Below are 24,630 nucleotides of genomic sequence, written 5' to 3'. Positions count from 1 at the left end.
CTCTAGTTACCCCAGAGGTTCCTAAGCTGGGGCTCAAGGGATCTGTTAACCCTGCTGCAACTTTGTAAATCTGCTGGAGCGTGTGCATAAATGCATTCTGGAGAGGAGAGGGTCCACAGCATTCATGAGGTTTTTACTTATAAAACTAAAAGGCTCAGAACTACTAATGTATAGGTCCTACAACTTAAAAACAACTTATCTCTGTCCTCCTTCCAAAAAGGGTTTGAGGCTGCTAATAAAAAATATGGAGAACTCACAGAGGGCTTAGGGAACAAAAGGGACAAGGAAGATTATAGAATAATACTTCATTAATAAAGGTGATGGGAACCAGGGTTGTTTTCCATGAAGAAAACAGACTTGATGCAAAAGAGAAAATGGGTCTCTGGTGGGAAAATGTGTTGCGTTTTCCGCTGCAGCTCAAGTAATCACCAAGTATGCAACACGTGTTGGGTTTCGGATGCTCTTCTTAGTGGTGAAGAAAGGCCACCACTGAATCACTATTAATTTTTAAAGCCTGGCTGAAGTTAGAAAGTACAATTGTACTGCTCATACTAGATTTCAAAAGACAAGTTATTAATTATAATAAATTTAGGCTTATCTAATGTATATTTTCTAGTTAAGCATATCCAAAGCATTAACTCTACATTTAAAAGAATACTTCTAAAGAACAAGAAATAACGAGGCGGCTTAGGATATAGTTCCAGATTCCTCAAAGTTGCTGAATCAGCATCGAAAGATGCCTGATAAAGATCCCCGTATCGGGAAGCAAGGCTTCGGAATTCTTCCATGGACTGTTTCATCTGAAAAGAAGTAAAAGTATCCATTATGAGAGACAAACATGCTATCATTATTGTATAATAATGATACTACAAAAATCAAAACATAAAAACCCCTCCTCAAACAATCAAACAAATCCAAAAGGTAGTTCAACTCTTTTCATTTCCATTCCACTCATTCTTACAACCCTTGTTAAATAAAATTAACAATGATGTTAAATGTTCACTAAAGTATAATAATAATACATATGATACGCAGAAACAAAACATTGCTTTTTTTAGCTTCAAGTTCCATTAAAAGATTAAGTACAGTAATAAATGTGCAGCATCTAGCGAGACAATCACTTTGCCACTCTAAAAAAAAAGTCAGCCTATTTTTGGCAAGATAGAGGAGTTAATAAGCATTTGATGGTTAATGAATATCTTTTAGTCAAACTGCTGATTTTGGAATTTTTCATCCCACAACTAACCTCAAAAACCTCTGAAGTATAAATAAACACTGCACTGAAAATAAAGTTAAGGCACACCTGATTGGAGATGCGACCACACCTCTGAAGGTCATTCCCTAATGTCATGGCAATGGTTGTGGCAATTGCAGGTGGAGGGCTTGTCTTTAGGCTATTGCAAGTACAGATAAGTTGAGAGAAGGCTTGAAGAAGGTCAATCCTGAGTTTTACAAATTCACACTGAAAACTTAAAGGATTCAGTGGTGTGCTGGCAGCCTGGGGGGAAAAAGAGATATATAAGGCAAAGTAAACATAATAGCAAGATGGTGCCAGACAAAAAAATATTTGGCACCGCTTGTGCATAAGAACAGTAGTAGCCCTAACATTGATGGATAAACACCTACATTGTAAGAGGAACGATGTAATATTAGAAAGAAAAACTTAGCATTCTTAGCATCAGCTCTGAGAAACTGTTCCGTCAGCATTCAGTTCCTTACTTCCTACATTCGCAGACTCCACAGCATGTGGACTGGTTAGATCATCGCCAGTTAAGATATCATTTGAGGGACACTTTAAGGACATGACCATTCTTCTAAAACCCCGTATCACCACCTTCCTTTCTTAAAAAAATTTTTAACGTTTATTTACTTTTAACAGATGAAGCAGAAACAGGGGAGGGGCAAAGACAGAAGGAGACACAGAATCCTAAGCAGGCTCCATGTTGTCAGCACAGAGCCCAACATGGGGCTCAAACCCATAAACTATGAGATCATTACCTGAGCCGAAGTCCCACACTTAACCGACTGAGCCACCCAGGCACCTGACCACCTTTCTAACCTGAAAGTCTCATCACTGGAATCATTAATAGGATTTTTAAAAGTTGGGGGGCGGGGGAGGAAAGAAAGATAAGGTAAGGAGAAACATGGTGCTAGACAGTCACTGTTAAAACAGCATGTGTCTCATAGCCACATTTTCCCACTGTGAGCCCAGATTAATATTCAAAAGAATTTCTGAGTAGACACATTTAGAATACACAGAGAGGCTAATGGGAGGAAGGACAGGTCAAAACACACAAATAAGTTTCAAAGGAAATGGAGAAGTATTGGGGTGAGTCCTGGATAGCAAAGAGTGGCATTTGCTACGTAGACGGGACAAGGTATATAAGTCAAGACAGACTTGTGGGCAGAGAACCAGGACAACGTTTAACTACTCAGCAACTACTCTAACAGAGAACCGAGCATGGGGCTTTCAACAAAAGGCATACCAAAAATATCCTATACATGGAGGAATCGTGAAAATAGTTTTCCTCTGACATGACAAGCTTAAAACATGCTGATGCTGTTTGTTCCTTACATACTACCTCACTTACTCTATTCTTTCAGCAGGAGAGCACGGCTTTTGACTTTGGGAAGTCAGGTACAATATTACCATCTAGCCAAGTATCACATATTGACCTTAGTGTACTTGTCTCTACTTGTAAGTGTCAAACAATAAGATTTGTTATTTGGTAGTATTCATATTTTACTCTGGGAAATAATTAGCCTCTCCCTATATAAGAACATACACCTACTCTAGTATCCTTTTCAAACTGCAAGGTCCTTGGTGATATTTAAAAGCTACATATAAATAGAGCCATAGAAGTTAGAGGTAATAATTGTACTCAATATAGTGCATTTTGTCCTTTTCATGCTTTTGGAATGTCTGTTCTAATCAGGAAATAGCACAGATTAGGAGTTTAAAGAGATCATTTCAATTGTCTTTAATTCCTTAGAGATTTAATTTGTTCCTATAAGATCTCCTCTGCTCCTTAAACTACTACCTGCTATTTTTAACTTACTGCTTGTCAGTAACTTTACAATGGTCAGGAACACAAGTAGGTGTATAGGATACTGTTATATAAATACAGTACAGACCACCTGACCAGACAAAAAACACTGGCAATCTTGTCCTAACATGCATTAAAAAACTGAAGGAGAAGCAAAATATAGTTACAATGAGGGAGATTTATTACAACTCTGGATTTACTTTTGAGTATTTTATTGATGATACAAGGTAGTAACCTTGAAAGTGACTGAGCATCTTGGACTGTGTTATACTGAAGGAAAGCAATGTTAGGTATAGTACACATGTTCAAAAGAACATAGAAAAGATAGATTTGTCATAGAGGTCAGAGGCTTTAAAAGGTAATATCATCCATGAAAGACAGAAAATGTGTGGGAAATAAAATTTAGATTTATAGCAGTATGAATAATGCCAATGAGAAATAAAAAATTATATGTAATTAATACTACCCTTGAAACTTCCTCAGCGAGGAATGCTATTCATTGAATTCAACACTAGCCGGTGGGTGAAGGAACAACAGACTCAGAGCCCTCCCCGAGGCTTATTCTGAGGCATCAGGTAATTGAGAACTATACCTACTACTTGGATTGCTATTTTACTTCTCTGTTATTTAAATTCCTATTTTTTCCCCTTCCTTCTTTCTTTTCCCCTAAACATTTACAGTTAAATCCTTACTAGGTATGCAAATGTGACTTCACTGAACTGCTGACTTGTAGTACTTATCTAATTTTTTTAAAGTTTATTTCCTTTGAGAGAGAACGAGAGAGACAGAGAGAGAGAGAGCAAGCACACACGCAAGTGCGGGAGGGGCAGAGAGAGAGGGAGACGCCGAATCCAAAGCAGGCTCCAGGCTCTGAGCTGTCAGCACAAAGCCTGACATGGGGCTAGAACCTACAAACCATGAGATCATGACCTGATCCAAAGTCAGATGTTAACTGAGCCACCCAGGTGACCAACCCCCAATTCTCTAAATGGAGCTACCTAAAGAAACCAACATGGCTTAAAAGAAAGGTATCTGATGAGCCCATTTAAAAAACAGAGAGTGTGTGTGTATGTTTAAGCCATAATGTAAACTGTGGACCTGGCAACCCTCACTGTAGTTTTGTTTCTATAAATCTGACTTCTTTAGATATCTCATACAAGTGAAATCAGGCAGCATGAGTCTTCTTATGTCTAGCTTATTTTACTTACTATAAGCTTGGATTCTGAAAGATTAAGCCAAGCATAAGGCAATCATGGCCTTGACTGTTTTAGACCAGGCCTCCTGCTAACAACAGCAGTGAAAACTGAATACAATATTAAGAACATCTATTTGAAAGCACTGAAGAGCTTACTGAGCAAAAAGGATTTTTTTTTAATTAATAGTTTATTACCAAGTTGGTTTCCATATAACACCCAGTGCTCTTCCCCACAAGTGCCCCTCTCCATGACCATCACCCCCCCTGCCCCTTCCTCCCTCCTTCTTCAGCCCTCAGTTTCTCAGCATTCAAAACTATCAACAGAACTCCCCTATGACCCAGCAATAGCACTGCTGGCGATCTACCCAAGGGATACAGAAGTGCTGATGCACAGGGGCACATGTACCCCAATGTTCACAGTGGCACTTTCAGCAAAAAGGATTTCAAAGTCAAAAATCATGGAGAGACGGAAAATGCAAGGAAGTGAGACTGACATTTGGTGACATTTTCTCCCTTGAGATCTCTGCTAACTTGCAAGCTGCTCCTGAGAGCCTGAGGCTGAGCAGAATTGTCAGCAATCTCCTAAGACCCCGGGGTACCGTGGAGAACACATCAAGCTACGGCTGTAACCTCAAAAGGCTATGCAGTAGGAGTCAGGAGAATCCAAAAATATGTTGGCTCTCTCAAGGACTGAAGCCTAGCTTTGAATCAGTTCAGTCCTTGGTTGGATTAAGGTGACCTCAGTCTAACTGCCTGCCAAAAGATATATACGGCTCTGGATGATGTAATCACTACACTTTTTCATCCACACTATCCAAAACCAAATAAAAAATTACCAAGCATACAAAAAACACAAAATTCTCCAAACCAAGAGGCAGATAAACAAGTCAAAGACACAAACCACAACAGATCCAGAAAAAAGAACATCAGATATGAATTTTAAAACAACTATGATTAATATGATAAAAGAAATTAAATGACAAGACAGAGTCCTGGCAGAGAATTGGAAAATATAAAATAACCAAATAAGAATTCTGGAACTGAAAAAAAAAAACACACAACAAATGAAATTAAGAACTTAATGAATGAGTTTGACAGCAGTTAAACACAATGTAAGAATTACTGAGGGTGGAAGAACAATTACTTATCAATCAGTAGAACATATATAGAGCTAAGAATAGAGAGATAAAAAGAAAATACAGAAGAGAATGTAAGAGATAAATGAAACATGGTAAGAAGAGTTAGTGTAGGTACATCTGGAGTCCCAAATGAGAGAGAAAGGGACAGAAGGTATGGCTGAAGAGACAATGACCAAATGTTCTGAAATAGACAAAGTCATCAAGCCATAAATTCAAGAAACACTATGAGGCCCCCAAAGCATTTATATTGATAAGAGTCTAAGCTGGAAACCACCATGGGCAACTTTTGGCAGTATTTATTAAAGCTGAACCTCAGAATATTTTATGAGACAGCACTACGATTCAGAAGAAATGCACACCTCTACCAAAAGATGTGCATTAGAATGTTGATAGTCAAATTACTCTTAATAGTCCCAAACTGGAAATAACCCAAATGTTCCCCAGTGATATCAAGGATTAAACAGATAGCTTTAACAGTCACCAAAAGAGTATCACAGAGCAATGAAAATGAGTGAATTACAATATGCAAAAAACAGCAAAATGAATGAATCATACAAACGTAAAGCTGAACAAAACAAGCTAGAATCCAAGAATACTACTGTACAATTCTCTAACTGATTATTAAAAACAAGGCAAGCCCAATCTATCGTTTTAGAAACCGAAACAGGCTGACTTCTGGGGAGAAGGGTAAAGGGAGCATGAAGTGGGAAAAAATTTTAAAAACAAAAACCATAAAGGAAGGAAGATCAATAACTTAGACCACTAAGTCTTAGACTGCTTAGGACTGCTGTTCAACAAAAGATAGAAAGTGGAGTAAAAAGCTACAAAATAAGAAATGTGTAACTCATATAACCTACAAAAAACTAGTATCCAGAACAATTAAGGAATTCTGACAAATCAATAAGACAACCAGTCTCCTAGGAAAATGAACAAAAAACTTCAACTTTCACTTCTGTGAAACATCTTCTCTCTCTCTCTCTCTCTCTCTCACACACACATACACACACACACACACACACACACACACACACACAACCAAAATACAAATGGCCAAACATGAAACAAATGTTAAACTGTTTCAAGAAAATAAAAAGGCAACTACTGAATGGGAGAAAAGATTTGCAAATCCTAATATCCAAAATATATAAAGAACTCCTATTAACCCAACAGCAAAACAAGACAAAACAAACAAAAATCTGATCACAAAATTAGCAGAAAATCTGACTAGACATTTTTCAAAAAAAGGCATAAAGATGGCCAAGAGGTATATGAAAAGATGCTCATCATCACTAATAATAAGAGAAGTGCAAATTAAGACCACAAGATATCACTTCACACCTGTTAGAATGACCATCATCAAAAAGAAAAAAGTGTTGTTAAGGATGTGGGGGAAAAAGGAAACTCTGATACACTGTTGGTGGGAATGTAAACTGGTGCAGCCACTATGGAAAATGGTACGGAAGGATCCTCAAAACACTACCAAAAGAACTACCATATGACCCAACAACTCCACTTCTGGGTATTCATCTGACCAAAACAAAAACATTATCTCAAAAAGATATATACACCCCCATGCTCATTACAGCATTATTTACAACAGATTTGGAAACAACCCAAATATGTCCATCAACAGATGAATGGATAAAGAAAATGTGACATATATAAAAAAGTATTATCCACTCATAAAAATGTGAAAATTTCCCATCTTCAATAACACAGATGGACCCTGAGGGCTTTATGCTAAGTGACAAAGACAAATGCTCTATGATCTCATTTATATGTGGAATACAAGAACAAAAACCAAAAAAACCTCCACGCTGATAGGTACAGAGAATAGATCTGTGGTTGCCAGAGGTGGGGAGGTGGAGGGGAGAGGGGAGTGAAGAGGGTGATAGGTAGGTGAAATGCATGAAGGGGGTCAAAGTATAAACTCCCAGTTATAAAATAATTAAATCATGGGGATATCGAATATAGTATGGTGAGTATAGTTAATAACACTGTGTTGCATGTTTGAGAGGTGCTAAGAGAATAGATCGTAAGTTGTCAGCATAAGAAAAAGATTTTTAACTATGTATGATGATGAAGGATATTAACTAACTACTCTTATTGTAGTGATCACCTTACAACATATACAAATATTCAATCACTGTGTTATAGACCTGAAACAAATGTTGTATGTCAATTATATCTAATAAATAAGAAAATAAATAAAATGATTAAAACCAGTAGCAGTCCCCTTTCCCCTTATGACAAAGAGAAACACTCCCACATACCTTGGAGCAGGGGACAGAGAGACCACTTTGAATGAGGTCTACTGCCCTAGAAACGGGTTTTCAATCTCAGTATGCCAGCTACATTTTGAACTGAGTAATTCTTTGTGGAGGGGACTTGTCTGGCCGATTGCTGAGTGTTTAGCAGCATCTCTGGCCTGTGTCCACTAAATGCCAGTAATACCATGACAAATCATGATGACCAAAAATGTCTCTAGACATTGCCTAATGTCCTCTGGAAGGGTGAAATCATCCCCAACTGAGAATGACTGTCCTAGAGAAAGCTTTACATAGCTGTCTCAAAAGACATGTACAAGCATGTTCACAGCAGTACTGTTATAATAGCAAAAAAACAAAACAAAACAAAAAAAACCCTGGAAAAATTAAAATTTCTATCAACACTAGAATGGGCAAATAAACATTCATTGATGTGAGAATATACATCAGTAAAACCGACCTACAGCTCCATGCAACAAGATGAATAAATCTTTTTTAAAAAATTTTTAATGTTTATTTTTTGAGAGAGAGAGACACACAGAGTGTGAGCGGGGGAGGGTCAGAGAGAGGGATACACAGAATCCGAAGCAGCCTGCAGGCTCCCAGCTGTCAGCAGAGCCCAACGTGGGGCTTGAACCCACGAACTGTGAAATCATGACCTGAACTAAATCGGCCACTTAACTGATTGAGCCACCCAGGCGCCCCACAAGATGAATAAATCTTAAGAACATCATTTAGATAAGTATGCCAGGGTGCCTGGTTGAGTGTCCAGCTCTTGAGTTCAGCTCACGTCATGATCTCCTGGTACATGGGTTCAAGTCCCGAACCAGGCTCTGTGCTGAAAGCATGAGGCCTGTTTGGGATTCTCTCTCTCAGCCTCTCACTCCGCCCCTCCCCTCAGGCATGCTGCCCCTTAGACACATACTTTCTCTCTCAAAATCAATAAAACTTAAAAAAAGAATATAATTTAGATAACCAAAGCAAGTTGAAGACAAACATGGTTGATTTCTTTTCATATAAAATTCAAAAACAACATAAAATGGTACCTTGTTTAGAATTACAAATAAGCACATTAAAATTATAAAGAGGGCCGAGGGAATGGGGCACACAAGATGCCGGATGGCGGTTACCTTTGTAGGGTAGGGGATGAGATGCAAACTGGGAGGGACTTTAGAGGCTATGGTAAAGTCCCATTTCCTAATGATGATAGGTAAACTTGGTTATTTGTTACCTTTTTTATATACCCTCTACAATACATATGGACATGTTATACATATTCACTATTTTAAAATAAAGTTAAGAATCCACCATTGTAGTCAGAATGCTAAGAAGGTTCCTCTGGTTCATACCCCTTGGCATCCACATCTTTAGTAATCTCTGAGTGTGAATGAAACCTGTAACTTGTTTCTAACTAATGGAATATGACAAAAGGTGAATTTTGGAGGTGTAATTTAGATCCTTAATGGAGTGACTTTGTATCAATCAAAAGAAAGATTCATATATTCTGGATGGATCTCCCCTAATCAGGTGAGGCCATTAAAAGATAGTCTTGAAGGTGAGAGATCCTCCTGCTGGCCTTGAAGCTTCCACAGATTCTACAGCCACGAGGAAATGAATTCTGTAAACGTGAGTTCAGAAGAGGACCCTGCGCTTCCTCGAGCCTCAGACAAGACTGGCCCTGGCAGACACCGTGATTGCAACCGTGACAACATGAACACAGGACCCAGCTCAGTACCATGTCTGGACTTCTGGCTCATGGACACAGTGAAATAAACGAGTGTTGTCTTAAGTCACTAAATTTGTGACTTGTTACTTAGAACAAAACTAAGATCGTTTTTACAATTTTTATTCTTAAGTAGCAAGACAACTCTATCTAATTAATCACTGTGTTGGGAAATTAGCCACCCAGCCTTGCTGTAGGGTCCCCTTAAGCACAGACTGTTCAGCTTCTTCTGTTCAGTTTGGCTGAAGGAGGTAATTCACAGAGCTATACAACCTCACATCGACTCGTCATGTGGCAGGAGCAGAAGGGCAGTCCGTGCTCATCTCTCTCAGTTACAAAGGTGCAAAGCTACTATCAAATCCGCACTTGCTTAATGAATGGTTAAAGTCTTTGCTTTGCTAATGGTACAGTACAATCAGAAATGTGGAAAGTTCCAAACAACTCTAAGGATCATTACTGCCTTCTTCTCTACCCCTATACGCAAGAGAAGAGAATCATTTCCTATTTGTTTTTCTTAACCTCAAAGGAGAGTCTGGCACATAGTAAGTGCTTATGGTCTGTAGAATAAAAGAACTGCATTTCAGAAGGAGATGATGTGAGGCCCAAGAACCTGCCTTAGGTCCTAATGTTAACGGCAGAGTGGAGATGAAGACAAGGGCTTTCTCTCTGTCAATCGAGTACTTTCTTTCTATGTCAGAATTCAATCCTTAATTACTGCCAAGCCTCATTAAATACACATACCCCACAAATCATTAGAAGACTATTAAATATTCAACAGGATTTTCATAATATTAATTTCGTCTGCTTCACTGTTCTCTGAGCTTCTTTCACAGTTGGAACCCCCAGTTTCTGTGCTGACTGATAAATAAGCCCCACATGAACTAGAAAATGAAATAATTCTACTGATCACAACCAATAATTGTACCTTTTGATTGTCTGAGGCATTCATTAGCCTGATATAAGTAACAACAGTCTTTTCCCGGAATAACCAAGAGGAAAGAATCACCGTAGTCCATGCTACCCTTTAAGCTGGAGAGAAGCCATTTGTATATTCCTGTTTTTAAAACAGCAGTTGGTTAATGCTAGCCAAAAAAGAAATTATACTTCAAAAGATATGTACCCACAGGAGTCTGACTACTCTGTCTCTTCTGTGACATCTGTTTATTCTTTATTCTACTTCAGAGCATCTCTTTTGGGATGGCCCACTATTAAAAATATTCTAGATTATGTGATAAATATATGTAAACAGGTACCAAAAGTTTTAGGGGTCCATGTAAATATATACAATTTTAAACGTGGGGTGACAATACACAAATTGTCTAATGTTGATTATACACACTCTTTTCTCTTGAGGGGAAAAGAAATCTTTACATTAATACAGAAAATGCTCCTCTTGGATATAGGTTCTTACTTCGGAATATGACTCATTTCAAGGAAATGTAAGAAATGTTAAAGGTCTGCCCTTCTTGCAACCCCTTTACTCTCCTGGCAGAGAAAACAAAAAACAGCAGCTGGCTGACTATTAATTTGGGACAGGAGGGCATCACAGAGGGGTAAAAAATGGGACACTAGCATCCTTGATAATTTCTTCTTTAGCTACAAAGCAAGAAACTCTAGTTCCTTAGTGAGCAGCTGCTAGACATGAAATAGGGGGCGGGGGGTTCCATATGATGGTTGGTACTGATCCAGTACCTTTTATTAACAGGAGTCTAGAGAAGGAATATCCTATCTCCCCGTGTCCATTCTGCATGGATTCAGTAACCCTCCTTCTATGTGGTACCTAGTACTTGACAAAAACAAAATGATAAACTCCCTCAACTTTTGAAAATCAAAAAGTGGGGGTGGGGTTAAGGATTTACTACCATGTCCTATTTATTGTTTTAATATTGCTAAATATATTTGTCAACAGATTTTTCAAGGTAGTTAAAACAGAATAACCCAAAAAGAAAAGGGAGGCCATTCTCACACAAGTCATCCTCACCAAAGGAGAATTAAGAGTACTTACTGTTAAGGAAGCAATCCCTTTGTGGTAGAATTTTAAAGACTCAGCAATGCAAGAAAGTGCTGAGCTATAGTTCTCCTCTTGCAACCCGGTGAGGCACTGTTCTGCATGTGAGAACTCCTTCAGACTATTCAGCCAGAAGTAGAAATGTTCGGAGGCAACCTGAGTCAGCAAACTCTGATAAAGCTCTCTGGCCATATCATGGTTACCCTAAAAAAAACGGGGGGTGGATGCACATGATGAGACTCTATACCTGAATTAGGTGGTGAGGCAGCTATTAAGACAAACTCGAACCTTGAATAAATTTTAACAATCATTCCTCACATTATATAACTCTTTGAGACTCAGTCTAAGTATTTCTTCAGAGAAAATAATGCTGAGCTGCTTTTACGTAACAGAATGCCTGAAGTTCTTTCCTAAAACAGTTCCAAAGAGAAAAATAAATGGAATGAAGTATAACTCACGTCTAGAACTTTAGTTCAAACTATAGAAAGTATGAATACGTATTGTACTACGTGATAAATTCTGTCTGAGCTAGTCAGCAGGTGGGGAAGCAGGGTGGGAACTCCAGTAAGTTCCCTGCAGGGATTATCAGCAGCACCATGCATACCTCTGGAAATGACCAGGGGAGAGGAGCCGGAGGCCGGAATGTGAGCTCAGTATCCTGCAGTCCCTGGAAGCTCGGGGGCATTGGGTGTAACAAGGAATTGTCCCATCAACAGAGCCCCCCCCCCCCCCCCATTTGAGAAACACCCTAAAACGAGAACATGTGTTACAATTTTTAGAATAACACTTCTCAACTTGCTCTCTGGTCTTATTCCCAAAAGATTTCTACACTAACCAAACTCTATATTTCCTCTCAAATAAAATAAAAATTGTTAGGCTTTTCATATAGCTGAGCAGGGAACAGACTACTAAAACATGCCCATATCTCCAAATAAGAATGACAAGGCTGGGGAGAGAGAAGGAAGAAAGATCTGGTATACTGATAACGGAGGACAGATGTGGTGGGTGGGAGGCAGCTGTGGTTTTGAGAATATAGGGCAGAATGAAACCGTACTGATAACCTTCAGCCAAAACGAGCTCATATTTTTGGAATTCCTGTGGAACTTTCCCCATAACAACACATGAGGAAATTTACAAACTAGGTCCTTTCTTTCTTTCCATTATCATCTTTCAATCCCATGATTAAAACGTTCTTCCATATTTATTTTCCGTCTTGAGGAGGGGTGACAATCACACAATCAAAGGTGTGTAACCTGCCACTTTCACCAACCCGGTTCACACAGAAGGATGACACGTACCATCCTGGAAGCTTGTCTGGCAATTCGGTAAACAGTCCATCCGTTGGAGACACTTTCGAGTTGCTGTTTAATGACTGCCTTTACTTCAGCAGACAGCGCTTTCTGACTTGCTACAAATATCACAGTGGCCAAACTCACCTAACATTGAGCAAGAAGTAAGAAAAATAAGGAAGAAAACATGTAATTCTATCCAGTGTCATAGATCACTTTATCCCAAAGGGAAAAGAACTAATTAGAACCCATCAAAAAGGAACAAAATTTGTTTTCCTTTGACATTTATTAATGACTTTGAAGTCATTAAGCAAATTATCCCATTGCTCAGAGTACTGTTTATAATAGCAATACTTGGAAACAATGCCCATAAATATGAATAAGTAAATTATGATATAATCACACAGTGAAATACCATAGAGTAGTGAAATGGGTAAATCAGAAATGCACTTATCTATTAGATGGTTCACACCAAACAGGCAAAGAGAGACAATATGCAAAAGATTTCATGTAGCAAGATAATCTTTATATGAAGTTAAAAATATGAAAAGAATATTGTTTATTACTTAGGATATATACCAAGGTAGTAAACGTATAACATGCATGGGAACGATGAACACCAAATGCAGGGTAGTGGTTACTTCTGGGAGAAGGAAGAAGATGCTCTTAGGGAGGTACAGAGGGAAGTACAATTCAACCGTACTGATAATATTTTTTTCTTAAGCTACGTGATGGATGCAAATGTATTCATATTATTCCTTGTGTTTTTTAATATTATGTTTCCTAATTTACAACTGCCTCACAGTAGTACTAACAAAAAAGGGATAAAGAACATTAGTTGAAAATGCTGCTTCAATAAAAAAGAAACTTGGCTAAGTGTGTCTTAGCATTCTGAGGCTGATGCATACAAAAAGACCACATATGTTGGGATAACTGTATGATGTCATTCCCATGACCAGTGCCACTTGGTCATCAACGGTAACCTTTCCTGGTAGGAAGGAGACAGGCAATCTTTTACACAATCCCCCCCTGGAGGATTAAATATAAAATGAGCTTGAGTAAGACATTTCATTCCACTCCTCCCCAAGCCCTAAATTCAGATAACCACAATAACGGAGCAGACATCTTAAGGCTTACATCTCATTAGATTTATTTAGAATGAAGTCTACTCTCAGCCTTGGAGAACTTCCAACTACACATTATTATATAGCTTCCCTGCCTTCTGTATCTAAAGCGCACACCCTTCTCAACCCCAGAACTATACAGAAACCTAAATAAGATTCTAAACAGCTACAGAGATCTTGAACAAGAAAAGAGGAATTTGAGCTCATTTATGGTCACTGTTATCATTATGTCTTTAACTTGTATTCTTCAAAGTACAAAATGGGGTTTAGTTCATTACTGCTTTGCATTAGAAAAAAAAATTATTTTCACTTTGTAGTAAGACAAAAATATCAGACTGGGGCCTTGCTAGACCAAGCAGACTTGACAGAGCTTAGGAGGAATGCAGTATTAGATCTGAATTAATTAGAGGTTTGTAAATCAAAAGTGGAAACAGTCAAAAGCTCACAGTTCCAATACTATTCTGACTGCAGCATGCTCTTGGTCTTCTCAATTCATCTTTTTAAGTAGAGTCAAACAGTAACGTTGACTTCCTAAAGTAATTCCCACTGGACCAGATCTATTCATCCCCTGCAGGTTCAAATGGTGGCTCTTTACCAGAAGTTCCTGCTGCTTGTCTGTGGCCGACCGTCCGATCACCTTGTAGAGCTCCATGAGGTCCCCAAGCATTCCATCGCCCAGTACCGGCAGCTGCATGGCAATGGCCGCCAGGCAATGGCACATCAGGGTCCGCGCAGCATCCTGAGCGCTGTGCAGCTGGGTCAACAAGGTCTCAACCACTGACTGGCTAAGATGAGGCCTGCCCTTGGCTAACTTCACCATACAGTTCAGAGCAATCTGCACACGGAATAGAAGATGAATCAGTTATACTTGGAAGCTTTAAAGAAAAGAACTTGGTACAAATGAGTAGGAAAAATCAAGGAAAGGGTTTTTTGTAGGCATAACATCTTCCTGCCTAAGGAACACACGGCTACTGAATCTTATTATTAAATATAATCTGAAAGTGAGCTATGTTTAAAATGAGAGTAAGTCAGGACTACATATTAATCACTCATTTCAATCTAAGCCTATTTAAAAAGAAAGATCTGAGGAAAAGGCAAAATACATGCCAAATGGGATGTCATCATGCTGTACTTTCACTGCTTTTCAAAAGCTGCTTCTGAAGTATGGTTTGAAAACTTCCCTATGCCAGCATCACACAGGACACTGATGATACTACAGATTCCCAGACCCTACCTACCCCAAACTTAATGGATTAACTATTTTTAGTATTTGGTTACTAGGAGTTTAAAGTTCAAAAAAGGTATTTTTCTGTTTTTTTTTTTTTTACATTTATTTATTTTTGAGAGACAGAGAGACAGATTACATGTGGCAGAAGGGCTGAGAGAGAAGGAGACACAGAATTCAAAGCAGGCTCCAGGCTCCAAGCTGTCAGCACAGAGCCTGACGCAGAGCTCAAACTAACAAACTTTGAGATCATGACCCGAGCAAAGTCGGATGCTTAACCAACCGAGCCCCCAGGCGCCCCTAATTTTCTTTCTTTCTTCCTTCTCACCTGAAATCCAAAAATCAATTGGCTTTAGAACTTCTATTCAGGCCAGTTAATGGCATCGACGCATATCCCAAACACCAAAAGCAGAAGTCCTCTCATTTTTACATAGCCAACTGACTGCAACATCTAGTCATTTTCACTTCTGTCAAATCTTTAATATCCACCTCCTTTCCGTTCTCTCTACCACAACATAAATCTCTTCCTAATTTCAATCTCTTGAAAACACGGGCCCATTAACCCACCTTTGCACTACAACCATGTAGCTTTCAGTATGTGTTAGGAAGACACAATGTGGTCTTCAGAACCAGACAGGTCCAAGTTGAAGATCAGCCTGCCCCTGATTAGCTAGATATCTTTCAACAAGTTATTTTATCTTTCTGAATCTTAATTTCCTTGTGAGCCTTAAAAAGGGACAAATTTCAGTAGACGGGTTTTTTGGTAAAGAAAAAAAATGTATATACAAGTTGTCAACAAAGTATGGCACATAATAGATATATTTAAATAACAATAATAACTACAACAAATGTTACAGCATGTCCATTACTTTAGAAATTTCAATATCCCCTCAGCTACCTATGGACTCAAGACACAGTTCCCTGGCATCAAGTCTGGTGACCTCCACGACAGAGCTGCAGATGATCTTCCTGATCTCCTAATTGTGTCATCGAGTCACAGTGGACTATTCGCCATTCTTCCAACATGAGAGGTACATTTCTGTTTTCATAACTTCTCTAATAGTTGTCCCTTGGATTCAAATGATCTTTCCTTAATACTGAAATTCTACCCCATCTTTCAAGGCTTAACTCACATGACATCTACTCGCTCAAGTCTTCTCTAACATCCTTAGCTCAGCTGAATCCCTCGTAACTCTGTCCTCTCATCAGAGCTGCACTATTTTTGTTCTACCAGGGAACTTAGAGCATTCTGTTTGGTACCATGGTCCCTCAGATGAATGTCAGTGTGTTCTAGATGGGGAACTCCCCTAATACAGAGGCCTTTCTTGACCATCTACGTATGTCCCACTGTGCTGAGACCAGTGTTTTACTGACACCTACAATTGGTAAGAAAAAGATTTGGTTTGTTTTCTTTCTTTCTCTCTTTTTTAAAACTTTTATATAAATGTATTGTGGCTCCAGAGGGATTCTGGGTAGGAATCACTTGCCACACTTCTTTCTCCAGCTCTTGATTATCAGCTTTTATTTAATGATACTAATACCTTTACTGTTCATCACTGTGACATACCTTTTTTTTTTTAACATTTATTTATTTTTGAGACAGAGAGAGGTGGACACACAGAATTGGAAGCAGGCTCCAGGCTCTGAGCTGTCAGCACAAAGCCTGACATGAGGCTCGAGCCCACGAACTGTGTGTGAGATCATGACCTAGGCCAAAGTCAGACATTCAACCAACTGAGCCACCCAGTCTCCCCGACATATCTTTTTTTAATATGCTAAACTACATTATGACTTCCTTCAAACTGAACCATAACTTAGACAAGCTATCATTTTTATAATCTCCAATACCTACCTAATAGCTTTTTCCTCCTATTAACCCCACCTTTCTTAATTTTGTACCATCACAAATTGCATTTCATATTTTTCTCCAATAAGAGAAGTCTCATTTCACATCTTAAAAGTCTTAAAAACCTCCAGTATTCTAAATATCTTAAGTAAATAAAAAATATAATAAATTTTAAATATCTCATCAGTGTTACCTCAGATTATAAATTTCCATAAGTGCAGGGGCTCTGCCTATTTAACTTTGCCTTATACTGTCTAGGACCTTCAAATGCATTTACTTCAACTTAATAAACACTGTCAACTGATGGCAAAATAGGCCAAAGCTCGGATTTTTACTTTGTCTATCCTCTGGAATAACAATGGTCAAAGCGAGAATTTTGAAAGTGAAGATCAAGGGCAAATGTTTGTTTAAGTCAGAGTTGACAAACTATTGCCCTTTGGAAAACACCTGTCTGGTTCTGTAAATGAAGTTTTACTGCCATACCACTATACTTTCTTTTTTCCCCTTATGCACACTGTCCATGGCCGCTTTGTCCTACAATTGTAGAACTGAGTAGTTGTGACAAGAGTGCATAGCCTGCAAAACTTAAAATATTTACTATTTGGCCCTTTAAAGAGAGATTGTCAATCCTTGGTTGAGGCAATAAAAACAGGCATTATATTAAAATAAATGATGTTTTCACCTTTAACGTGGCTTGAGCACCTGGACTATCATCTTGACTACAAAGTACCAGAAGGGATTCCAGGCCAAAGACAGCATCTTGTTCCAGAGCCAAAAGGTCTAGAGGAAAAACATTAAGTTTTACTGTGGTCAAATGGAAAAGATGAAATAACGCATGTGTGCACACACACACACACACACACACACACACAAGAAAACATAAAGGAGTAGAAGATATAGGAAACACTGTCATGTGTAAAGCTAATCTTCCTGAAAAAGTACGTGTCATTACTTCTGAAATGTAAAAGCCATCTTTAGACTTCAATTTTTCTACTACTTTACTAACGATTATAAAAATATATACATTACATCAAACTAAAAACTTCTGCCCAGCAAAGGAAACCATCAACAAAATGAAAAGGCATCCTACTGAATGGGAGAAAATATGTGCAAATCATGTATGTGATAAGAGGTTAATATCCAAAATATATAATGAACTCCTATGACTCAGAAGCAAAAAACAAGCCATCCAATTAAAAACTGGGCAGAGGATCTGAAGAGACATTTTTCTGATGGACACGTCCAGGTGGCCAATGGGTACATGAAAAGACGCTCAACATCACCAGTCATCAGGGAAATGTAAGTCAAAACGACCATAAGAGATCGCCTCACACCTGTTAGAATGGCTACTGTTGAATAGACAAGAAAGAACAAGCTGGTGAGGACGTGGAGAAAAAGGAACCCTGTGCATTGCTGGTGAGAATGCAAAATGATGCAGATACTCTGGAAGGCAGCATGGAGGTTCCGAAAACAGAACTACTGTATGACTGGCAATTTCTGGATATTTACTCACAGAAAATGAAAATGCTAACTCAAAAAGACATATGTACCTTCATGTTCATTACAGCAGTATTTACAACAGCCAAGATATGAAAAAAAACGATAAAGAAAATGTGGTATTGATACACAAGGGGTCATTATTCAGCCATAAGAAGAAGGAAAACCTGACATTTGAGACAACATGGATCAGTCTTGAAGGCATTAAGTGAGATAAGTCAGACAGAAAAAGACAAATAACCATATGATTTCACTTGTATGTGGAATCTAATACAAACAAATAAGAAACAAGCAAAAGCAAACAAACAAAAACTGAGCTCATAGGTACAGAGAACAGACTGGTGATTGCCAGAGGCAGGTGGTAGGCAAATGGGAGAAGAGGGTTGAAAGGTACAATCTTCTAGGTGTAAGTTGAGTGAGTGAGTAAGTCATGGAATGTAATGTATAGCATGGGGAGTATAGTTAAGAGCACTGTATTGCATACTTGAAATTTGTTCAGAGGGTAGATCATCACAGGAAGAAAATTTTATACCTGTATGGTAACTGACGTTAACTAGACTAACTACGGTGATCATTTCACAATATATGCAAGTATCAAATCATTATGTTGTACACCTGAAACTAATATTTTAAAAAAGATATATATGCCCACATTAAATCAAGAGCTAAAGCCATAAAGGTATAAATAAAGCATAACTGAAACAGCATCACCAGCTTAGGAAATTAGCTGAGGAAAACACTAGGAATGGCAGACCACGTAGTATCTTCTTAACTAGACGCAAATCTTCCTAACTAGATGCAAATCTTTAATCTTCCTTCCTAACTACACATGGATTACGCTCGTCCATTTTCACATACAATGTAACTTTCTAATGAAAACTGCACCCCTTTTAGGAAGTAATGAAGATGCCACATGATCTTATTAATGTTTTAAGTCAGATCACGAAGAACAAATTCCTTAAGATGTCTCATGTAATAGCAGTACTACAGCATCCTTCCGCTACTGTGGGGCCAAAGTTTCTCTAGATGTTCTAGAAAGTTCTGAATACATTAGTTAACCATATTTAGGTTAATATGTATGAGCTTTGAGAATACACAGTTTTCTATTACATGGTAGACAACACTCATAACCATATCAAAAATAAAACAGGTTTAATTATTCAAATAAGAATCAACAATTAAAGAATAATTTAGGGGCGCCTTGATGGCTTGGTCGGTTGAGTATCCGGCTTCGGCTCAGGTCATGATCTCAGAGTGTGTGGGTTCGAGCCCCGCATTGGGCTCTGTGCTGACAGCCAGCTCAGAGCCTGGAGCCTGCTTCAGATTCTGTGTCTCCTTCTCTCTCTCTGACCCTCCCCTGCTTGCTGTCTCTCTCTCTGTCTCTCAAAAATAAATTTAAAAAATTAAAAAAAAAAAGAACAATTTAAAGAAATGTCACCTGAATTGGTATACAGCTTGACAAACAGTGTTAACACTGAAGGTCAGGAAAAAACATAGGTACTAAGAATGAGTAGTGCTGACCTCTTGTGGGGGCTAACATTTCCACTTATGATCCTTAATAAAGATCAAAATAAACACTGTAACAGAAGAAATACCCAAAATGCATTTCTCGTTTTGAACACCAGCATGAACTTATTCAAGCCTTTAAAGCAAGAATGTTAGAAGTATAATAAAATATAAGCACTTTCTTTTCCCTTTCCTTTTTTTTTTGGGAGAGGGAGAAAGAGCTCCAGCAGAGGAGAGGGGTAAGGAGAGAGGTCTAGAGTGACTCTTAACCAGGTTCCACGGTCAGCACAGAGCCCCAAGTGGGGCTCCATCTCAGAACCCTCAGAACCCTGGCATTAAGACCTGAGCCCAAATCAAGAGTCTGCCAACCATATAACCGACTGAGCCACCCAGGCTCCCTAAGCATTTTCTATTCCAATCCTAAAGCATGCAAATCAGTTTAACTATCCAAAGACAAATTCTATGCCAATTTAATTCATATTACTGTGTTAATTCATTAGCCCCTAGGTGTAACTATTTGCTATTTAAAGTAATATAAATGATATAGTGATATCCCACGATAAAGTACTTTTTCCTAAAATTTCAGGCTTTTGTACAGGTGAATAAACTGTCACACCACAGGGCAGTCATGAGTGAGTCCTACCCACAGACAGCACCATACAGGCAAAGTTCAGCACTGAGAGGAAATGGGCAATGTTCCATGAAGCCTTTCAACTTCACAGCCCCAATCCCAAGGTCCTCATGTGTGTATTTTTATTTTCCATAGGATTTCGCAGCCTTGAGAAAATCTGCTCCAAGAACACTTCAGGAGGCAACCAGGAGGTAAAACCATGTGTGCTAAAAATAGTAAGAAATTAAAAAACCAAAACACACACACAGAATTCCACCCAAACTTCAATCTGAAAGTTTATACACAGTATCAGTCCTGATCAAACTCACCTTTTTCTTGACAGGAGACAGTTATATTAGTTAGGACTCGTACTCCATGCGCTGCAATGCCCCTGTTATTATGGTAACAGCACTCTTGGGCTAATCGGACCAAGTCAGAGGATCTGGGGGAGGAACTCACGTTTCCTAAACAAGAAGAGAAAAGGAGCACTGACTTAATTCACTCAGATAGTTCAACGTACAGGTTCATTTTTCTCATTTTCAAAAGAAAATTTCTAATCCATCTACTTCTACACCATCATCTATAAAAACCATCATTCCTGCTTCTCCTGTCAAGGTCCTTAGAATAGGTATATGTGATAGGCTGTAATGATTAGGATCTAAAATAATATAGGACTTTCCCACAAAAATATTAATAAAAACTGGCTAAGGAATGCAGCAAAAGCCAAAACAACTGACGACTGTATCCTGGGAGTGCATAATGGATTCTCACTAAAATTAAGATGTCAATATAGGCTTCTGATCAGGCAAATCTTACCTTCAGGAGAGGAAAGAAAAAGAGAAACATAACTTTCAGGTTTGCTTTTCCCACCTCAATGGCTGGTATATAGTTATACAGCAAAAGGCTTACAGAGAATTCATGATTTTAGAATTGGAAAGGATTCTGGGATCACACGATTCAATGCTTCATACAGAAGAAATGGAAGCCCAAAGATTTTAAGCATTTTGCCCCTGAGATCATAAAATCTGTTACTTATATCCTTCCCCTGTACTTTATACCTCAGCCTCCATGCTGTAGACTGCAGCGATTTTCTAAAGTCACACTCGAAATTCTGTAACATAAGGCTTATGTCGCAAATATTTTTATTTATAGTAGAGAAACTCTCAAGTATAAGTGAATGAGCTTCAAGAAGATTAAAGCTTTTCAACTTTTTAGCAGAGTCTTTTGCTCCTGCTGTCCTTTTTCCATTCTTGCTTATTTTCCATGACTCCTATCAACTTCACCCTTGCCTACCATACCAAGGGTGATTGATCGCATTTTTTGAGGCTGAAGGGGACATGATTACTATTTACAAGAGGCATAAACCAAGACCACTCCAGGCAGTGTGGGACATGTCACCTTAGTGATTTCCAGTTTAACTTGAAATATGAGCTCAGGTAAAGCCTCAGTGTTTTTAAAATATTTGAAAAGTTTTTTAAAACTATGGTACTTGTATTTCTTCCATTCTTTTTCTTTCCTATGTGATTTGGACAGACTCATTTATAAATTTACAAACATGTTATGCAACTTATATTTTTCCTTTTTTTTCTATGAAGCCTCATCATAGGAAATTTTGTTAAAAAACTAACAAAAATCCAAAGGAAAAAAACGAAAATCATACCAAATCCCACAAATGAGTGTGGCATTACTCCACTAACTTTCTAGAGTGTTTCTTTTAAATAAATCTTTACCCCCTTTATGCACATCAATACAATTCAGAAATTCACACATACTCATGATAAGTAGATAGTGGCCAATATTCTGCCTTTAAAATATAGTATTTTGTGGCATTTTTCTATGTTAACTATTTTAGGAACACTATTATTTTTAAATTTAATTTTTTTACTTATTTAGAAATGATTTACTAAGATAAATCCAACTGGCTCATAAGGTTCAACAAATATTAGAAAACAGTAAAAAGTCTGTAAGAAGTCTTCTCCATGCGCGCAGCGTCACCAGTTCCTTGTGTACCATTCCAGGCTCTAGAAATTTGCAAGCTCACATATTTCTGTTTCTTTCTCCTCTTCCACACAGTTTTGCATCTTGCTTTTTCTTTAAACATTGTATCATGGAAATTATTCCATGCCATATATTCTTTTCAAAAATTTTTAAATGTTTATTTATTTTTTGAGAGCCAGAGAGAGACAGCATGAGCAGGGGAGGGTCAGAGAGAGAGGGAGACACAGAATCTGAAGCAGGCTCCAGGCTCTGAGCTAGCTGTCAGCACAGAGCCTGACGCGGGGCTCGAACCCACGAACCATGAAATCATGACCTGAGCCGAAGCCAGCTGCTCAACAGACTGAGCCACCCAGACGTCCCCATATATTCTTTTTTAAATGACATTGACTTCTATTGCAGTTGTATATCTAATGTCTTTCATGAGATACCTACTGATGGAATGTTTTATGCTCCTACACCCCTGCTGATGGACAGTATTTTACTGTTACATACAATGATGCTATGAATAACCTTGTACATCTGGTCATTTGTCAAATATGTGAATATGTTAGTAGGATACATTCCTACAGGTGGAATTTCTGGCTCATTTATAATTTTGGTGGATATTTCCAAATCACCTATGCAGACCTTTAATAATGCACGACCCACGAGCAACGCAGGAGAGTCGTGGCTCGTCCACACCCCTGTGATCAAACCTCTGAACCTGTGCCAATCTGACGGACCGGCAGTGTATCCCGTGTGGCTTTATTGGCATTTTCTCAGGTACGTATGACACTGAACATCTCACATGCTTAGGTGATTTAGACACAAAATATAAATTTTCCTTACAGATTATCCTGCATGAAAAAAATCTAGTCAATGAAAACATACTTAAACATTTACTATTGCTTAGGGAAATAGTCTAATTTTGGAAAATCCTTGACTTTTAATTTCTTTTGAGCATTACCTAGTGTGGTTATTTAAACCTTTAGCTTAATTCCACATAGAAATTGCAATTTAATAAAATCCAGAATTCAATAAAAGGACAAAGCCCAAAAAGTGCTTGAATAGTATAACCTGACAAAGGCTTATAAATGACTTTGGAATTAAAAATAAAGAAAAAGATGGGGCGCCTGGGTGGCTCAGTCGGTTAAGTGTCTGACTTCGGCTCAGGTCATGATCTCACAGTCCATGGGTTTGAGCCCCGTGTCGGGCTCTGTGCTGACAGCTCAGAGCCTGAAGCCTGTCTTCAGATTCTGTGTCTCCCTCTCCATTCCCCTCCCCTACTCACTCTCTGTCTCTCAAAATAAAATAAAGACATAAAAAATTAAAATTAAAAGAATGAAAATGAAAGTCATTTTACCTCTAGGTGATTTAGCATAAAAATGCACCCTATGTCAGAACTTTTGGGTCCAGGCAGAAGCACCTGTGTGCCTTTGGACGTATCACTGCAACTCTGTAAGCCTCAATTTTCATACTTATAAACTCCTCTGCATGTGCTGTACTTGAAAGGCTTCTTGAACAGGAGCAGTGAGACCTTGCTGGGAAGGCACTGATAAATTATAAGATGCAATTAACACTCTGCTTCCTACAGCACTCTTTAGTTAGGATGTCAGTCAAGGATAGGAACTATCAGCTGAGAACCTGAGACTGGCTGATTTATGTAGAAAAAGAAATTATGGAAAGCACATGGGTATGTGACAGGTTGTTGATAAAAAAAAAAAAAAACATGTGATAATATATCCTATCCCTTGCAGGCATGCTTCTTTGCAATGCCATTTTCTAATTCCTTGCTTCAAGAGGTGCTGAGTTCTCCACTTATTTAGGCTTGGCTATGTGACCTACCCTGGCTACTGAGACATGAAAAAACATGTGCAAGCAAAAGACTAAGAAGTGCTTCTGTGCTGGTGGCTTGCCTTCTTTCGGCTGATGTAAAGACCCTGAGGATATGATGTCAACAAGGCTAAGGCTGCCTGCTAAGAGTCGCAAGCACAGAGCCCAACATGGGGCTTGAACCCACGAACTATAAGATCATGACGTGAGCCAAAGTCAGATGCTTAACCGACTGAGCCACCCAGGAGCCCCAATACAGGCATTCTGAAGGTAAATCATCTAGAAGAGGCAACTAGGAAATCATTACTGAACTGGGGAAAGTTTTATTTTAATCATTTCCCAAA

At 38.5% G+C, this 24,630-nt stretch overlaps 1 protein-coding gene across 1 annotated transcript in view; it reads right to left on the bottom strand.

The window, feature by feature from the left end:
* Positions 1–24,630, bottom strand: part of INTS7 (integrator complex subunit 7) — a 98,636-nt gene that overhangs the window by 24,918 nt on the left and 49,088 nt on the right. Inside the window, exons 9-15 of the mRNA XM_029935320.1 lie at positions 20,806–20,940; positions 17,546–17,643; positions 14,388–14,627; positions 12,678–12,815; positions 11,377–11,583; positions 1,304–1,498; positions 697–800 (exon numbers count right to left, since the gene is read on the bottom strand). Of these exons, the coding sequence (XP_029791180.1) occupies positions 697–800; positions 1,304–1,498; positions 11,377–11,583; positions 12,678–12,815; positions 14,388–14,627; positions 17,546–17,643; positions 20,806–20,940 (1,117 nt within the window). The remainder of the gene's footprint in view (positions 1–696; positions 801–1,303; positions 1,499–11,376; positions 11,584–12,677; positions 12,816–14,387; positions 14,628–17,545; positions 17,644–20,805; positions 20,941–24,630) is intronic.

Source organism: Suricata suricatta, chromosome 3 (genome assembly GCF_006229205.1).
Source record: "Suricata suricatta isolate VVHF042 chromosome 3, meerkat_22Aug2017_6uvM2_HiC, whole genome shotgun sequence".
In the NCBI taxonomy this organism is placed as follows: Eukaryota; Metazoa; Chordata; class Mammalia; order Carnivora; family Herpestidae; genus Suricata; species Suricata suricatta.
The sequence above is the reverse complement of the archived record's forward strand: the minus strand, read 5'-3'. Positions and strand labels throughout refer to the sequence as shown.